Source organism: Mytilus edulis, chromosome 7, assembly GCF_963676685.1.
Source record: "Mytilus edulis chromosome 7, xbMytEdul2.2, whole genome shotgun sequence".
Lineage (NCBI taxonomy): Eukaryota > Metazoa > Mollusca > Bivalvia > Mytilida > Mytilidae > Mytilus > Mytilus edulis.
The window spans coordinates 86,225,467-86,243,433 of record NC_092350.1 but is presented as its reverse complement, the minus strand read 5'-3'; the positions used below and the strand labels follow the sequence as shown (position 1 = coordinate 86,243,433).

At 31.6% G+C, this 17,967-nt stretch overlaps 1 protein-coding gene across 1 annotated transcript; it reads left to right on the top strand.

Annotated features, from left to right (window-relative positions):
- Positions 1-4,867: 4,867 nt before the first annotated feature.
- Positions 4,868-17,743, top strand: LOC139483469 (uncharacterized). Its single transcript, XM_071267491.1, has 5 exons — positions 4,868-5,980; positions 6,457-6,487; positions 9,654-9,928; positions 10,211-10,238; positions 13,749-17,743. Exons 1-5 carry the CDS (start codon positions 4,868-4,870, stop codon positions 14,057-14,059), a joined length of 1,758 nt encoding a protein of 585 aa, XP_071123592.1. The 3' UTR covers positions 14,060-17,743.
- The last annotated feature ends 224 nt before the right edge of the window (positions 17,744-17,967 follow it).

Genomic DNA, 17,967 nt, shown 5'->3' with positions numbered 1-17,967 from the left:
TGCCCTGAAATTTTAAGACGAATCGGACAACCCGTTGTTGGGTTGCTGCCCCTGAATTGGTAATTTTAAGGAAATTTTGCCGTTTTTGGTTATTATTTTCAATATTATTATAGAAAGAGATAAACTGCAAAAAAGCAATAATGTTCAGCAAAGTAGGATCTAAAAAAAAGTATGCATGACCAAAATGGTCACTTGATCCCTTAAGGAGTTAATGCCCTTTATAGTAAATTTTTCGTAACTTTTTGTAATCTTTTACAAACATCTTTTCCTCTGAAACTATAAAGACAAATTTAACGAAACTTGTCCACAATCATCATAAGGGTATCTAGTTTTAAAAAAAATGTGTCCGATGACCCCGACCGCGAACCAAGCTGGCCGACATGGCTGAAAGTAATGCTTAGGGTAAAATGCAGTTGTTGGCTCATATTTCCGAAACCAAAGCATTTAGAGCAAATCTGACAGATAAAATTGTTCATTAGGTCAAGATCTGTCTGCCCTGAAATTTTCAGACCTATCAGGCAAACCGTTGTTGGGTGGCTGCCCCTGAAATGGTAATTTTAAGAAAATTTTGCAGCTTTTGGTTATTATCTTGAATATTATTATAGATAGAGATCACTGAAAACAGCAATAATGTACAGTATAGTAAGACCTACAAATAAGTCAACATGATCAAAATGGTCAATTGACCCTTTAAGGAGTTATTGCTCTTTATAGTCAATTTTTAACAATTTTCGTAAATATTGTAAATTTTGGTAAATTTTTACAAAATATTTTCCACTGTAACTACTTGGCCAAGTTTATTATAGATAGAGATAATTGTAAGTTGCATGAATGCTCAGTAACTTAAGATCTACAAAAACACCACCATCACCAAAACACAATTTTGTCATGAATGTCAATCCATCTGTGTCCTTTGTTTAATATGTACATAGACCAATGTGAGGGACACAGGCTCTTTAGAGCCTCTAGTTTTTATATTTTAGCCCCTGTTTTCAGATTAGTCCATATTATGTTTAATATCAACTAAAATAAAATTTATGGTGTTTTTATACATGTATGCTAAATCTAACCATGTTGTTAGATTTTGGATATCAGACCATTCTTTGTAAATTGAATGTCCCGTTTTAATTTTTTAAGATCGTTGACCACATTCAGTTTGTTTTAGAAACCTATAGTATTTCAAATTTGTAATCACAATCCATATTCTAACAATATCAAGCTTGAATACTGTGTCCAAACTTGCCCCAACTGTTCAGGGTTCGACCTTTGCGGTCGTATCAGGCTGCGCTCAGCGAAGCATTCATTTCTTAGAGTCATGCCCCTTTAAACTGATAATTTTGGCCTAATTATACTACTGCAACAGTTTGTGATTGCAACTCCTCTGAACCCACACAACTTTATTCTAGTAAATTGTGTAGATAGTTAGGACTTAATATGTTGATGTGCATATCGAGAGGAAGTTATGATTACATTTTTTAAAGAGGAGGAATGCCCCTTTGAACTTTTGGTCAGAATATTCTTCTGCATCAATTTGTCAAATGACACAACTGATTTTCATAAAACTTTTTTATAGATAATTAGGACATAATATGTAAATGTGCATATCCACAAGAAGTTTTTATAGGTTGACTTTTAAAGGAGTTAGGAGTCTTTGAACTTTGAAAGCTGATGAGATTGTGTTTGCCCAGTGACAATATGGGGCCAAGGAGTATGTGAGCTGGTTCTTTAATTGCCAACAGGATAGCCGTCCTCATTTTAACAGTGATGTTGATTACCAAACCTGTAAATTTAGATACAATTCTTTAAATAAAATTATCCAAGAGGGTTATTAATTCAACACTGAAAATAGATCTTTGAACATTGTTTTCCAGTAGAAATATTGATTTTAAAATCATTTAAGTAAAGCAAAACTCATTATCATTTTATACCCATTCATGATCCTATAATCGTCAATACCTTTGACATTGTGCAAGGTCATATTTTTCTCTCACGTCCTTACACGAAATCCATTTGATATTAGATGTGTAGTAATTGATATTTTAGTTTTAGATACATGATTTGTTGTTTGGTTATCATTGGTTTGCAACTAGCTTTCAGTAACTGCGAATACTTTCAGATCTGTTCTTGAGTCTTTTGTGTTTTTGTAAGTTTTTTTTTGTGTGATTTGTATCGATCTAATGAGTTAAGCCGTTTTCAACTGTTTTTGTTTAGCCTGCGACTTCTGTCGCCGAAAGCAAGATAGATGGATAGAGATCTGACAGCGGTGTTAACTTACTTTTCAAAAGCTTAATATTTAAGAAGGTAGAAGACCAGAATGCTTCATACTTTGTATATAAATGCCTAACGTTATAAATTGTTTGTCGTCATCTGTTTATTGTCATTGACCTCATTTTTATGGTTCAGTGAATACATGAAAAAAAGTTCAGCTTTTTTGTAACTTAAATTTCTTTCTTATTATAAGTACATTGTAATAGGATAACTATATTTTTATGTGTGTAACTTGCAAGGTCCTCGTGGCTGTCAGACAGTTTTCACTTGACCTTGTCCTCATTTCATGGATCAGTGAACAAGGTTATCTTTTCGTGGTCAAGTCCTTGTCTCAGATACTTTAAGCAATAGGTCTACTATATTTGGTGTATGGAATGATTGTAAGGTGTTCATATCCAACTGACTGGTGTCATCTGACCTTGACCTCATTTTCATGGGTCAGTTGTTAAAGTTATTGTTTTGGTGTTTTGGTCTGTTTTCTAATACTGTACACAATAAGTCAACTATATTTGGTGTATGGAAATATTTTACGATGTACATTTCAGGCAGGTACGTTTTATTTCACCTTGACCTCTTTTTCATGGTTCATTGCTCAATGTTAAGTGTTTGTGCTTTGTTCTGTTTTTCTTCAACTATAACAAGTATAATCAATTGGTCAACTATATTTGTGTATGGAATGATTACTATGTGTATATGTTTGACTGGCATGTATCATCTGACCTTGACATCATTTGCATGTTAAATTTTCCTGGTTAATTTTGATTCGTAGTTACTTTATGCAATATGTCAACTACAAATGTATATATGTGATGCATTTAATGATTGTAAGGTTTACATGTCTGTCTGGTACGGTTCATCTGACCTTGACCTCATTTTCATGGTTCATAGGTCAGTATAAAATTTCAAGGGTTTGGTTTATTTCTTGTATATATACTATCAGCAATACGTCAACTACATTCGGGGTATAGAATGATTGTAAGGTGTGCATGTATTTCTAGCTAGGTTTATCTGACTTTTACCGCATTTTCTTGGACAATGTTGGATCATGTTAAGTTTATATGATACTTGTAGTACAGATTTATATTTAGGACTATCAACAAGTGGTTGTCTATTGTCGCTGTATATCACATCTGTTTTTCGTTAAATATTTTGTACATAAATCAGGCCGTTTGTCGTTTTAGGGCCTTTCATAGCTAACTATGTAGTATATGTTTTGCTCATTGTTGAAGGCAGTGAAGATACATGGTTTGACTAATATGTAAAAGTTTACTTGGGTTATTTCTTTGAATTACTTGTGAGACTTGCACCTACTTATAATACTTGAAATTACAAAGACTATTACTCGTAATTACTGATTTGCGTATTACTAGAAATTATTAATATTGATTACTCAAAATTACTGAAATAGACTACTTGAAAGTTGAACGAATTTCTCAGAAATAAATTACTAGTTTCTGCCAGTCATTACTTATAATTACTACTGACGATCAATAGTTTTGACAAATTCAATTAATTGAATGGATTAATTTTATTATTTATTTTTTTGGGGTAATTCTAAGAAAAAGTAAAACAACAAATATACTGAACTACAAAGAAAAATCAAAACAGAAAGTCCCTTTACGATTGGCAAAATCAAAAGATCAAACACATCAAATGAATATAAAACAACTGTCATCTTTCTAACTTGGTACAAGTTTAATAATTGTATTTGTGGTCAATTTGAGATATGCAGGAGAGCAATGCAAAAAAATAAGACTTTAACTTAAACAAAATATCATCCTTTTTACTTTTCATTTTTTTTTTTAGAAATGTTAGACTGCCTAAATGATTATCCATAAAAGATAAAAATACATGGACATTCTTTCACTAATTGTTGTTATTTATACAACATCTTTCTTTTAGACTACCTCAGATTTTGGATAAACACCATAGTCACATACTGTAAAGGAAATGGACCAGGATTTCCTAAAATCATGATTGTTCTAACTCACAAGGATAAATTGAGAGCTGTAAGTTTGTTAACAGAAATCTATTTTTTTAGTTTAGATGTTAAATGACATGATTTTATCTGTGTTGTTGATTTGCTGTCTCAAATGCATATGTTTGCCTTATATCTCATTTTGTTAAATACGAAACTATAGTGATAGTATTTGCTAGAAGCTAGTATCATTTTCTTTTCCGTCAGGAAACTACTTATTGCTCTTTCTTGTCATTTTGTAAGACTTTTGACAGACAGGCAAAATGTGGAACAATATTTGAAAATGTGTTTACATGAAAAAGGTAAAATCATGCATCATGAAACAAGTGCTCAAATTTCATTAAATAAAAGTAAAAGAAACTGACAAGTTATCACTTCTGCCTCTGCCATTTATATACACTTTTTTGGGGGAGGACAAGCACTTGAATAATAGTATTTATACAAGCAAAAGCTAATTCACAAGATTCAAGATAAGATGTTTATTTACAGATGGAAGTTGAACCCAGACGTCAACAATTATTCCATGCTATAGAAGAGATGTTTTCTGGAAGTCCCTTGCTGTCCCATTTTGTCATTAAAGACCAAATTTTTGTAAATGCAAGGGACAAATCTGATCCAGAAATGGCGAAGATTAAAAAGAACATTATCGAACAAGCCATAGTGCAACCAACATGGGGTCAAGAACTTCCAAAATGTTTTATTCCTCTCGAACTCGAATTTGACTCACTTTTAAACCGCAACATTCCTTTAATAACCATGGACCATATGGTGAAGATAAATTCTGCTCAGCCCGTTCGACCACTGACAGATGAAGAATTGAAAGTATTTCTCAAGTTTCAGCATTCTGTAGGACGTATCTTGTATTTTGATGAATCAGGCTTGGATCAACACATCATTCTTTCACCGACGCACCTGATTGATGCCTTTAAGTCAATCGTTACTGATAGAAGATTCTGTGAAGGTGACACACTTAGACAGGTATCATGGGAATTAATGAGTCAGACGGGTGTAATAGCAAAAAAGTCAGTAGCCGATATCTGGCAGAAGAAAAAATACAAGTCTTTTCAAAAACATAAAGATTATTTACTGGGAGTCATGACACATCTTGATATACTGGTTGAACCAAGGCGATATGACAAGACACACAAACGTATACCAGCTGAATTCTACTACGTTGCTAGCATGGTTAGAACCAATGATACAACTGGGTATCTTAAATCCACTAATTTCGTTCAGAGAAATATCGCAATAGCATTCAGCTCATCTTCGTCAATGATTCCCCCAGCGTTGTCCTTTAGATTCATCAGTTACTGCTTGAGCATATTTGCAGTGACAACATACGGACAGCAAAACGATGAAATGCTGTTCCATAGGTCAGCGGTTTTTAATATAGACCCATCTCTAGATATGTGCGTTAACTGTGATGATGAGATGATTGTTGTTCGTCTTGTTCACCTAACGAATAGAAAACTTATAATGAGAGATCTAGCATCGTGTATTAGGGAATGTTTAGCTATTGCACTCGAGAAAATTAGTCAGCTTTACGTCAAGACAAGCAGTACAGGATCTGTTATAAATGAAGGCTCTTTTAATCTGAGTTTGTGTTGCAGTTCACCGGAAAATCCTTGTCTTCTGCCAATGTCAGAACATCAAGAACAAGATGGTTCATGGATATGTCCAGAACACAGAATTGAGCACACCAATGAGATCTTATCTTCCTGGGCCTTACAAAAGGTAAATAGCAGTAAAGGACAAAAATATAGTTATGTTGTAGTTTAACTGATATTTTATTATTTAATAATTTATTTTGTGTAGCATTTCCTTAAATGCAGCTTCTATTACCTTCATGTAGTCTACAAAATGACAAAAATAAGCATTGTAAAGCGATAAATATTTAGGTATCAATATATATCAATTATGAAATGATAAAAAGCAAATTTTAATCTTTGTTATACAGTTTGACAATGAAATGTAAACACAACATTTTAAGAACAAAACTTGCAGGCATTTTCGGAAACTTATCAGAAAACTGATTACATAAAAAACAAAAACATTATAATGAAAATATGATAATAACACTTAGCACAAGATACCAAAACTAGAACAATAGCAATCGTTCATCAAATGCTAAAAAAAGTATGTGGACGTATTTCAAGCAAACTTTTTTTTTCTTTTTTTTTCGATTAACTTATATTCTGATAACTTTTCAGGCAGAGATTACATGTGGAGTAGCATGCCCAGGTAATGTATACATTATTGTATATTTATCAGAAATTATTATGAGTTTTTTATTAATTAAAAATGCGACTGATTGAGTATCGCAATAATAAAAAGTCGCATTGTGATATCTAATACAAAATACTGTATGCAGATTTTCCTAAAATCGCAATGATTAATCTCGCACTATTGTCCATTTTTTTTCATAAGTTCAGAATTGACAATAGCTGAGTTCATGCATATAGTACCTCCTAGGTTTAAGCTCCCACATCCATAACACGATGCAACATGAAACCATATACTTAATACACCATACACTTTAACCATATACATAATGTACAGTTACACCATTACACTATCATAATGGACAACATTACATAATATACAATTCCGCCAAACACTTTTAAACCATACATCATTCCCTTTCCAATTTACCCATCCCCATTTGAATCAATCATGAACAGTCTCATTCTATAAACTTATCATATGTGTTCAGGCCTGTCATGAATCTTGCTTTCACGAGACAAATTAATGTTGCATGTTGTCGTCAGTATTGGTGTCCATGTCGGCAATAGGTGAGTACAGTCTGTTGCTAATGCGTTTAAGGTATCAATAACTTTGTCATACATCGGCGGTATTTAAGGATGTTGAATAGAAGCTTTTTTGATGATCAAGCGACAGTTTCTAGAGCAAAGTTAAGCAACCTTTTTAACTAAATTCTGTTCACTATTCTGTTTGTTTAAATCTATAGACAGACATAGTTTTAGCCAGTTAACATTGTTGATTACATTGATAGCTATTCCATTCTCAATTACTTTTTAAGATAGAGTCAATGTTTATTATTCTCCCAAAGAAGCGGAGGGGGCATTACATCTTACCCTTGTCCATCTATATGTCAGTCCGTCCGTATGTCCCAAAATATGTTATCGTTCTCTAACTTTATTTTGCTTCAAACAAATGTTATGAAACTTATACACAAAGCTTATTACTACAAAACACAGATCAAGTCTGAATTTTGGTGGCATCACTTTTTACTGTTCTAGATTTATGACCCTTTACAAATGAAATAAATGAATGTTTTGTTTCCATTATCTAAATTTAGTTTGCCTCAACCGAATGTTATGAAACTTACACATAATGCTTATTACCCCATAACACAGATAAAATTTGAATTTGGTTGAGTCACTTTTACCGTTCTAGAGTTATGCCCCTGTACAAATGAAAAAATGCTGAATTTTTCGTTTCCGTTCTCTATATGTCTAAAGTTAGTTTGTCTTAACCAAATGTTATGAAACTTATACACAATGGTTATTACCACACAACAAAAATCAAGTTTGAATGTTGGTGGCATCACTTATACTGTTTAAGAATTATGACCTTTACACATGGAAATATTGCTGAATTTTTCGTTTATATATTCTCTCACTTAAGTTTGCCTAAACCAAATGTTAGGAAACTTATACATGTTATACACAAGGCTTATTACCACAAAACGTAAACCAGGTACAAACTTGGGTAGCGTCACTCTTACTGTTCTGGATTTATGTGTCCCGTTATAATGTTTAATGCAAGCAGGGGGATCATCTGTGTCCCATGGACACATTTTCTATTTATTTTTAGAATAATATAGAAGAGGATTTCATTTGAATAAATAATTCATAGTCAATATAAATGTATTGAATCATATTCAAACTAGTTAACAAGTAATTAAAGTCTGTCATTTGTAATTGTTGATACTAAGATCTGTCCTTTTATTACATATATTGGAGTTGGTTTGCAATGAGCAGTTTAAAAACCAGAACATTGTGGTTTGTCTTCCAGCACAGACTGATGATTCTTTAACTTACAAAATGCATATTTACCTGTGACGTCACTTTTTGTGGCGTTAATGCACTCGTCTGATGCACAGTTCATAATTATATTGTGCTGGACTTGTGTACTGTTGTAAATTTATATGAGGTGTTCGTTGTTATTTTGAGGTTTACATGTTCTAATGTACTATTATATTAGTTATTTATGTATTTCTCTGTCCTGAGTGTTCTTGCGTTCATTTGTACTGTATTCCTGTCACGTACAGTTGTTATTTCGTTGTATTTTTAATATTGTCATATACGCGGGAGGTTTTGCTAGCCATAATACCAGGTTCAACCCACCTTTTTTTAAAAGTGACCTGTACCAAGGCAGGAATATGTCAGTTGTTATCAAATAGTTCGTTTTTATGTATGTTGGCGTTTGTTTTAATAGCAGTTCATTGTTTCTGTTTTCCTCTTATAACTCATGTGTTTCTCTCGGTTTTGGTTTGTGACCCGTATTTGTTTCAGTTAAATCGATTTATGACTATTGAACAGCTTGAAGTGCATGAAAACTCAAAATTAAAACTTAACATCAACTGGATCAAAATAGTTGACCGCCATTAAAGTAACTAAAAGTATCAGTATATTCACTAACGAATCACTATATAGCTAGCTTAGGTTAAATGATTAGTAAAAGATGTTTTTTTCCCAACCTACAGTGTGATTTCAGAATAACTAGTTTTCAAATAAGGAAAACTATTTAACTAATGACAAAACAACACATTCATTGACGGTTTGATTTTTCGTAAGATAAGTTATTCATTTTATAATATTGGCTTTGAAGTGGATTTAGAATAAGTAATGCTAGGAACTATACTTGTCTTTGCATTCTCAGTTTAGTTTTATACAAGGTCAAGGCCAACGTCTGGACAACACCGGCATTATTGTATGACATAAGAGGAATGATTTCTCATTTTTTCCTTGGAAATAAATCACAGTATGTCAATGCAACTGATGTAACAAAATGTTATTATTCTTTTGATTTGGTAAAACTCCATTTTTTTCATTTTCCCTGTTTGTATTTTATTACGATTCGAAAAAAAAGCAAACTTTAACGTCATATAATCACATACACAACACCATTCCTCAATACAATATATGTCCATAGTCTGAAGGTACGTTGTCAACCTCCATTGCGTAGTTTGTATTAAAACTTCATGTGCACCCTACACCTATCTGCATTTGAACAAAACACCATTCCACCTGTCATGCTATTTTGGGAAATTAACAGCATTTAAGAAATAAATATTGATAACACAACTTCTGGCATAACCTTCAGTAAAGATTAAAATCTAACAAATTTTGAGAAAATTCAGAAACTTAATATTCTATTTCAGTGACGGACAACGAGTTCTTAAAGCAGACTCCAACAGATATTCACCTACGTCGATTGTCAATGGAGTACAGCATACACGAAACCAAAGAGTTATCTATTCATCTTGGAATGAAGTATAATATATGGGAGAGTTTGTATGATACATTAGGGGAAGAAGCAGAAAGATTAAATTTTGAAATACTGCATAGGTGTATTGACAGTTCTTCCATTACATTTGATGACATCAGGAAAGCTGCTGCAATCGGCAACATACAGAATCCACACACTCTTTGCAAAGTAAGGGGAATTTTAATTGTAAATTACTACTTCTTACACTTAAATGCTACGGTACACAATTCATTCTTATAACCAGACGATATAGTTCTTAATCTATATAAAGCTGGTTTGTATTCAGTATTAATCGATTTATAACCAGACGATATAGTTCTTAATCTATATAAAGCTGGTTTGTATTCAGTATTAATCGTATGTTTTTTTCTGATTGCTCTGACCTTTTAAAATGCCTTGAAAATATTTGCTTTACTTTCAATCAATTATTTTCATCATTATTCTTTTAAGGTGGTGAGAGACAAGCTAATTGACTTCGGTAAGTGCAACAATTAACATATTAGATATACAAATATATATAGAGATATTTACATTTATTATTTCCTTTTTTAGCTGACCTGGCCCGAAGGGCCAAGTGAGCTTTTCTTATCACTTTGCATCCATCGTCCGTCGTCGTGGTCGTTAACTTTTACAAAAATCTTCTCCTCTGAAACTACTGGGCCAAATTAAATCAAACTTGGCCACTTTCATCATTTGGTTATCTAGTTTAAAAAATGTATCCGGTGAAGCCATGGCTAAAAATAGAACATAGTTATATTTTTGTAATCTATTACAAAAATATTTTCCTCTGAAACTACTTAGACAAATTTAACCAAACTTGTCCACAATCATTATTAGGGTATCTTGTTTAAAAAATGTGTCCGGTGACTTCGCCCGCGAACCAAGATGGCCAACATGGCTTAAAATAGAACATAGAGTATAATGTAGATTTTTGGCTTATATCTCTGAAACCAAATAATTTAGATCAATCTGACATAGGTTACAATTGTTTATCAAGTTTAGATCTATCTGCCCTGAAACTTTCAGGTGAATCGGACAACCAGTTGTTGGGCTACTATCCCTTAATTGGTACTTTTAAAGAAATTTTGCCATTTTTATACGACCGGAAAAATTTTTGGTCGTATATTGGTATCACGTTTGCGTCGTCGTCGTCGTTGTAGTCTGAAGACTTTTGGTTTTCGCACTATAACTTTAGTTGAAGTAAATAGAAATCTATGAAATTTAAACACAAGGTTTATGACCACAAAAGGAAGGTTGGGATTGATTTTGGAAGTTTTGGTCTCAACAGTTTAGGAATTAGGGGCCAAAAAAAGGGCCCAAATAAGCATTTTATTGGTTTTCGCACAATAACTTTAGTATAAGTAAATAGAAATCTATGAAATTTAAACACAAGGTTTATGACCATAAAAGTTAGGTTGGGATTGATTTTGGGAGTTTTGATCCCAACAGTTTAGGAATAAGGGAGCCAAAGGGTCCAAAATTAAACTATTTTTGGTTTCATAAAAAAATGAATAATTGGGGTTCTTTGATATGACGAATCTAACTTTGTATGTAGTTCCTAATTTTTGGTCCCGTTTTCAAAATGGTCTACATTAAGGTTCAAAGGGTCCAAAATTAAACTGAGTTTGATTTTAACAAAAATTGAATCCTTGGGGTTCTTTGATTTGCTAAATCTAAAAATGTACTTACATTTTTGATTATTGGCCCAGTTTTAAGGTTGTACCAAATCGGGGTCCAAAATTAAACTTTGTTTGATTTCACCAAAATTTGAATAATTGGGGTTCTTTGATATGCCAAATCTAACTGTGTATATAGATTCTTAATTTTTGATCCCGTTTTCAAATTGGTATACATTAAAGTCCAAAGGGTCCAAAATTACACTAAGTTTGATTTTAACAAAATTTGAATTCTTGCGCTCCTTTGATATCCTGAACCTAAACATGCACTTAGATTTTTGATTATGGGCCCAGTTTTCAAGTTGGTCCAAATCAGGATCCAAAATTATTATATTAAGTATTGTGCAATAGCAAGAAATTTTCAAATGCACAGTATTCAGCAATAGCAAGAAATCTTCAATTGCACAGTATTGTGCAATAGCAAGACATTTTCAATTGCACAGTATTGCGCAATAGCAAGAAATCTTCAATTGGAATTATCTTTCTTTGTCCAGAATAGTAGTTGAATCAACTTAAATCATTGTTTTATACAATATACAATGTATATTCACTTTTACTACCAACTGATAAATTGATAAATTAAAACAATCTTTACTACTCAGTGATAACAAACACTTTTTTTACATTTTAATATTTTATGATGTATTTAAATGAGTAGTTATTGTTGCAAACTCCATTCGAAATTTGAATTGAGATCAGTTTTTGAATAAGGGAAAGGGGGATGTGAAAAAGAATTAAGGGGGGGGGGGGGGGGGGTTAAATTTTGTCATTTCAGATTTCATATATAGAAAGAAAATTTCTTCAAACATTTTTTTGTGAGGATTAATATTCAACAGCTTAGTGAATTGCACAAAAAACAAATTTTAAGTTTATTAGCCCACATTCATTCTGTGTCAGAAACCTTTGCTGTGTCAACTATTTAATCACAATCCAAATTTAGAACTGAATCCAGCTTGAATGTTGTGTCCATACTTGCCCCAACCGTTCAGGGTTCAACCTCTGCGGTCGTATAAAGCTGCGCCCTGTGGAGCATCTGGTTGGTTATTATCTTGAACATTATTATAGATAGAGATAAACTGTCAACAGCAATAATGTTCGGCAAAGTATGATCTACAAATAAGTAAAATGACCAAAATGGTCAGTTGACCCCTTCAGGAGTTATTGAACTGTATAGTCAATTTTACCAATTTTTCTTAAATTTTTGTAATCTTTTACAAAAATCTTCTCCTCTGAAACTATTAAGACAAAATGTAACCAAACTTGTCCACTATCATCATAAGAGTATCTAAGTTTAAAAAATGTGTCCGATGACCCTGCCTGCGAACCAAGATGGCAGACATGGCTAAAAATAGTACATAGGGTAAAATGAAGTTTTTGGTTTATATCTCAGAAACTGAAGCATTTAGAGCAAATCTGACAGGTGGCAAAAATGTTCATCTGATTTCGCTATATCGGCCCTGAAATTTTCAGACAAATCCGACAACCAGTTGTTGGGTTGCTGCCCCTGAGTTAGTAATTTTATGGAAATTATGCAGTTTTTTGCTATTATCTTAGATATTATTATAGTATATAACAATATCTTATACTATAAATTATGATTTAAACCTTATTTTACATGATTTCCAAAGCATCAGTAAATACAGGTGAGCGACACATGCTCTTTAGAGCCTCTAGTTTAATATTGGTGTTGTCTTGTACACTTTTTTAGGCGTATACATATACACGTCTAAACATGTGACATTCTCAATCGGATAGCACTGGTTATACAGGTCTAACACTATAATAAAAATATATATATTTATATAAATATATAAGTGCCTATAAGTAGCATCATATGACTTACAAGTCTATGGGAGTTTGGATTAATCAGTTTAGAGAACAATACAATTACACAAATAAAATTATAGATTGCCTTATGTAATCTTAACACATTATTTAGTAAACTATTTTAAACATTCTAATATTTACATACTAAATAATGTATAATTTATATATATATATTATATATAAGGAAGTCTAAAAGGGTACAACAGCACAAAAAAACATGAACTCATATACAAATGTTAAATATTTTAGATAACTTATATCCTTCATCAGTAGGATGTCCAATTATACATATATATGTTTTGTTGAACTTTGTTCACAATCAGTGTAAACTGCAGTAACATGTAACTACTTTCATATACACAGCCTTTTCTTTAAATGAAAAAGTTGTAAAGGTTAAAATACAATTCAATAAAAGTACATGTTATTTAAGGCAAATAATTAATATAAACAAAACCCAAAAATAACAATTTGCTTTTTTGCATTAGACCAGGAACCAGAAATTTGGGACTATGAACCTTCAGAAGAACACTTCGACAGACTCGCCCCGTTTGTAGGAAACAACTCGCTGCCATTTCTTATTGAGCTTGGAATGGAATTCAAAACCTGGGAGCAGATTCGATTCCGACAAAAGGAAAGAGATTTGGTGAAACTTAACCGAGACATTATGCAAGAGTGGAAGTCTACATTCTGTAATCTTCATGCTATCAGACCATCTCTGAGACATATTGGTCAGGCGTTCAACAACATTGGTAAAAATATAAAAATCATCGAAAATGTTTTGGCAGACTTCTCTTGAATAATGTTGACTAGTTTGGTGTTTTGAAGTTTGACAACCTAGAAAATTTTTTGAACAATTAGTGAAAATACATTTGCATTTACATTTAAAATGAAAACGATCACTTGTATATTGTCCCATTTTCAGTGCAATTCGTATTGATTTTTTTTAATACTTCTATCTGCTTAGGGTAACGTAGCATTTTTAAAATTACCTTCCTAATGGTTTTTGGAAGAAAAAAGTAATTGTAAATACGTTTACATAAATTTGTAAATATTTCGAAATACATTATTTAACTGTATGCATCTTTGGTAGAATTTTGCTTTGTCAAAAAAACTCTTTTATTTATAACGTCTAAGAACATAGTTGATTAAGGATGTACTTAGGTGAAATTAAAAAAATCTGGAAATTTCAAATTGATATAATTAGTCAAAAGAGCATTAGTTTAGGATCCAAATAGGAGCTAAAAATAGTGATAGGTTATGAAACTCCTTTTTGAGATATTTGGTTTTGAAAAAATGTCGGGAAACGTCTGACTCGGACTTATATTTAGCATTGGAATTATTTGGGTCTCAAATCATAAGAAAAGAAATCCAGAATCTGATTAAATATTGGTAAGTGACCTTTTATGAGCTATTGAAGTCTTATATGAAGAAAAATAAACTCATCATAGACACCAGGATTGAAAAAGTGGGTGTTATGAGCAAAATATTTTACCCTTTATTGGAGGAAAAAACCCAACAAGTCCGAACATTTGACCAATTTTCTTAAACCTGACATCAGCACATCCTTAACTTTTTTCAATTGTTTACACGATGAACTGATTTTTTTTTATGGAATTTTTTACCAAAGTTTGTCTTTGTTTAACATGTTATGGTTACTCTGTTTGTATGCCACATCTGTCCAGGTTATTGTATATCAATAACTATGAAATGGTATGTCGACATGAATTGTAAATGATTTATTGCTATTAATCATATTTGTTTAGCAGTTTCATTAAACTGGTCTCCTTTTTTTGTCATAACTTTCCAGGAATGATTTTGATATTTCCTGTTTCTTAACAGTTAGTTGTGTTGCTCAAAATGCTGATATGAGACTTTTTTTCAATTTTATTGTAACATTTAGTTGAATGATATTTAAAGATGATTTTATGTGTGATGAAATAGAGGCGGAATACAAATGACACAATCAAAGTCATAAGTCGAAGAAAAAAACGGGCAACACCATGGCAAAAAAATGAAACATAACGGAAAGAGGAACAAGTCAACAAAAAACACTACATAGAAAACTGATGACTCAGCTTATGTGAATTTTATATACATTTTGTATTTCATACATGTTACCCCTAGTTTTGGTGGGGTTTGTGGTGCTCAAGTTAAAGCTTTCTATTGCTTGTATACAACATGAGGTTGCATGCTTGGTGCGCTTTTTAGGTTATTTCGTTGTTTTCCTCTTACAGTTGATGTGTTTCCCTCTGTTTTAGTTTGTAGCCCAGATTTGTTTTCTCTAAATCGATTTATGACTTTTGAACAGCGGTATACTACTATTGCCTTTATTAATACACGTTATTAAATATTAGTATTTGATGGTGTAGTTTGTAAATAATGTTTAATTGCATATATTGCTTAAGTCAATTCTATAGTGTTATATGCATGATGTATTCATATTATTTTTCTACTTCTTTAATTTGTATGTAATATAAGATATGAATAAAAAGTAGAATAAAAAAAATTACCAAACCCCAGGGAAAATTCAAAACGGAAAGTCCTTTATCAAATGGCAAAATCAAAAGCTCAAACACATCAAACGAATAGAAAACAATTGTCATTTTTTCCTGACTTAGTACAGGCATTTCCAAGTGTAGAGAAATGGTGGATTAAACCTGGTTTTATTCTTTTTTTTAAAGATAACAGGAAGAAGAAATGTACTTTTATTTCTTTCCACAACTGTCTTCTCTGGGTTTTTTTTTCTTTTTTTTTTTTTGTACCATTGAATTGCAATATTAAAAGAAAAACCCATCATGTCTCCTCTTTTATGGAAGGATTCGGCAAAACATTTCTCAATTTGAGAAGTCTTTATACGTTGAACAAAAATAAAGTGTGTATACATCAGCTTCGGGATCAGCGTGTGCAGTTGTGTATGTAACTATTTACTAGTACACCCATTGACAGACTTGTTAAGATCACAGTCAATTGAAGAAAAATCATGCTTATTACTGTTGTTAATGTTGATGGTACTAAATTTTTTTAGATATATTTTTATTCTAATTTTGCATATTCAATAGTCTTAAAAACTTGTAATAATCAACATAATTGTTTTATAATGTATAACCATCCATATCAATTTAAGGTGATACTTTGGTTAAAATTCAAATATTTTATATTAAAAACAATATTAGATTTCTATATAAAATGTAAATATAAAAAAAAAATGAAATAAATGTCTCATCTTGTAAAAATTTATTCGTTTAAGGCAAACTTTTTTATTTCCCACCTTTTATATTATTAAAAAAATTATAAACATTTATGAATTACACTGAATTCATATATATTTTTATTTTTATTCCTTGTAAATATTTTTTATATTGGGGCCCGATCGTCTTTAAATATGGGACTAGATAGATTTGGGCCGGATCGACATAGGACGTTGGGACGGATCGACTTGGGGCCGGATCATCATGAAAGCTTTTTGTCTAATAGTGATTCCATTTACATTGAACACAATTTATATAAATACTGTTTAATCATTTTTTTTTAAATTTTATAACGTTAAGAATCAATGTGCATCAAACCCAGTTGGCCTTTGAAGTTTTAAAAGTGTTCATTCTTCTATGGCTTGTCTGCATGTCATTGGTTTATGTTTATCGGTCTTCTAAAATATTTCCATTGCTTTCAAATATAAAAGATCTTCAATGAAAATGCCTCATACAAAGGGAATGTGGTAAGCTGGACCTTCAATTCAAATTATTGCTTTCTTTTTTTTTTTTTAGAAAATTGATCTAAGCATACATTTCTATACAAAGTCAAAACATTTAAACGTACGCAAACATGTCTTATCTTAAAGTTTTTAAAAAGGAATTTATATTGCCACATAACGCATGATACATGTTTGTCGAGCATGCAACATTTTGTAGCCAAATTGATACATGATTCTCTAATCTGTCGTCCGTCGCATCAACGTATTTGTTTAGTCTGTGGTTAAAATGTTGTCAAACTTTCTAAGAATTTACTAAAACTAGTACAGAGCTTTCTTACGATCAAATGACAGCATCCAGTGTAAGATTTCGCAGGTATTTGTTTTCATTTTTCCGAATTTTACTGAGAAAGGACTGTCTTTTTTAGCAGTTAGGATTAATATGTAATGTATAGTCTGCTACTATTTACTTTTGTGTGATGTGTACTTATTTTATACTACCTAATAAGTAAATGTTATAGTTGTATGTATATTGCACTTGATACAAGTTAGTATTTACTGTTGTGGTGTGTAATTATTTGATAGTAGTTTATATTGCATATGTAAATGTTATAGTGGTGTGAGTAGTGCCCTTGATAAAAGTTAGTGTTTACTGGTGCGATGTGTACTCATTTAGACTAGTTTATATTGTATATGTAAATTTTAAAGGTGTATGCATAATGTTCTTGATAGGTGATATATCTAATGGTTTTTTTCTACATCAAATTTAATTAATTAAAGATACGAAAGTTATGTTTTGCATGTGTTTCATTCAATGATTATGCCATAACAAATCTCTATAAAAAGCAATCTTGATATTTCCCTAAATGAAATATAAAGTACTCAATTTTGAATCTCCTGCAACCAATCTTTATAAAAAAACATTTGACCTTATACGTTTAGTCTGTATGCTTCTTTGAATATTCTGCCTTTTATTTGTTTATTTTTTTGTAAATGTCTATAAACGTTAAAAATCA

Excerpts from the sequence above, each read along its gene's own strand:
- LOC139483469 (XM_071267491.1), top strand. The coding sequence starts at position 4,868 with ATGGCGAAGATTAAAAAGAACATTATCGAACAAGCCATAGTGCAACCA. Across the intron at positions 5,981-6,456 it reads CTTCCTGGGCCTTACAAAAG|GCAGAGATTACATGTGGAGT; the intron begins GTAAATAGCAGT and ends ATAACTTTTCAG. Across the intron at positions 10,239-13,748 it reads AGACAAGCTAATTGACTTCG|ACCAGGAACCAGAAATTTGG; the intron begins GTAAGTGCAACA and ends TTTTTGCATTAG.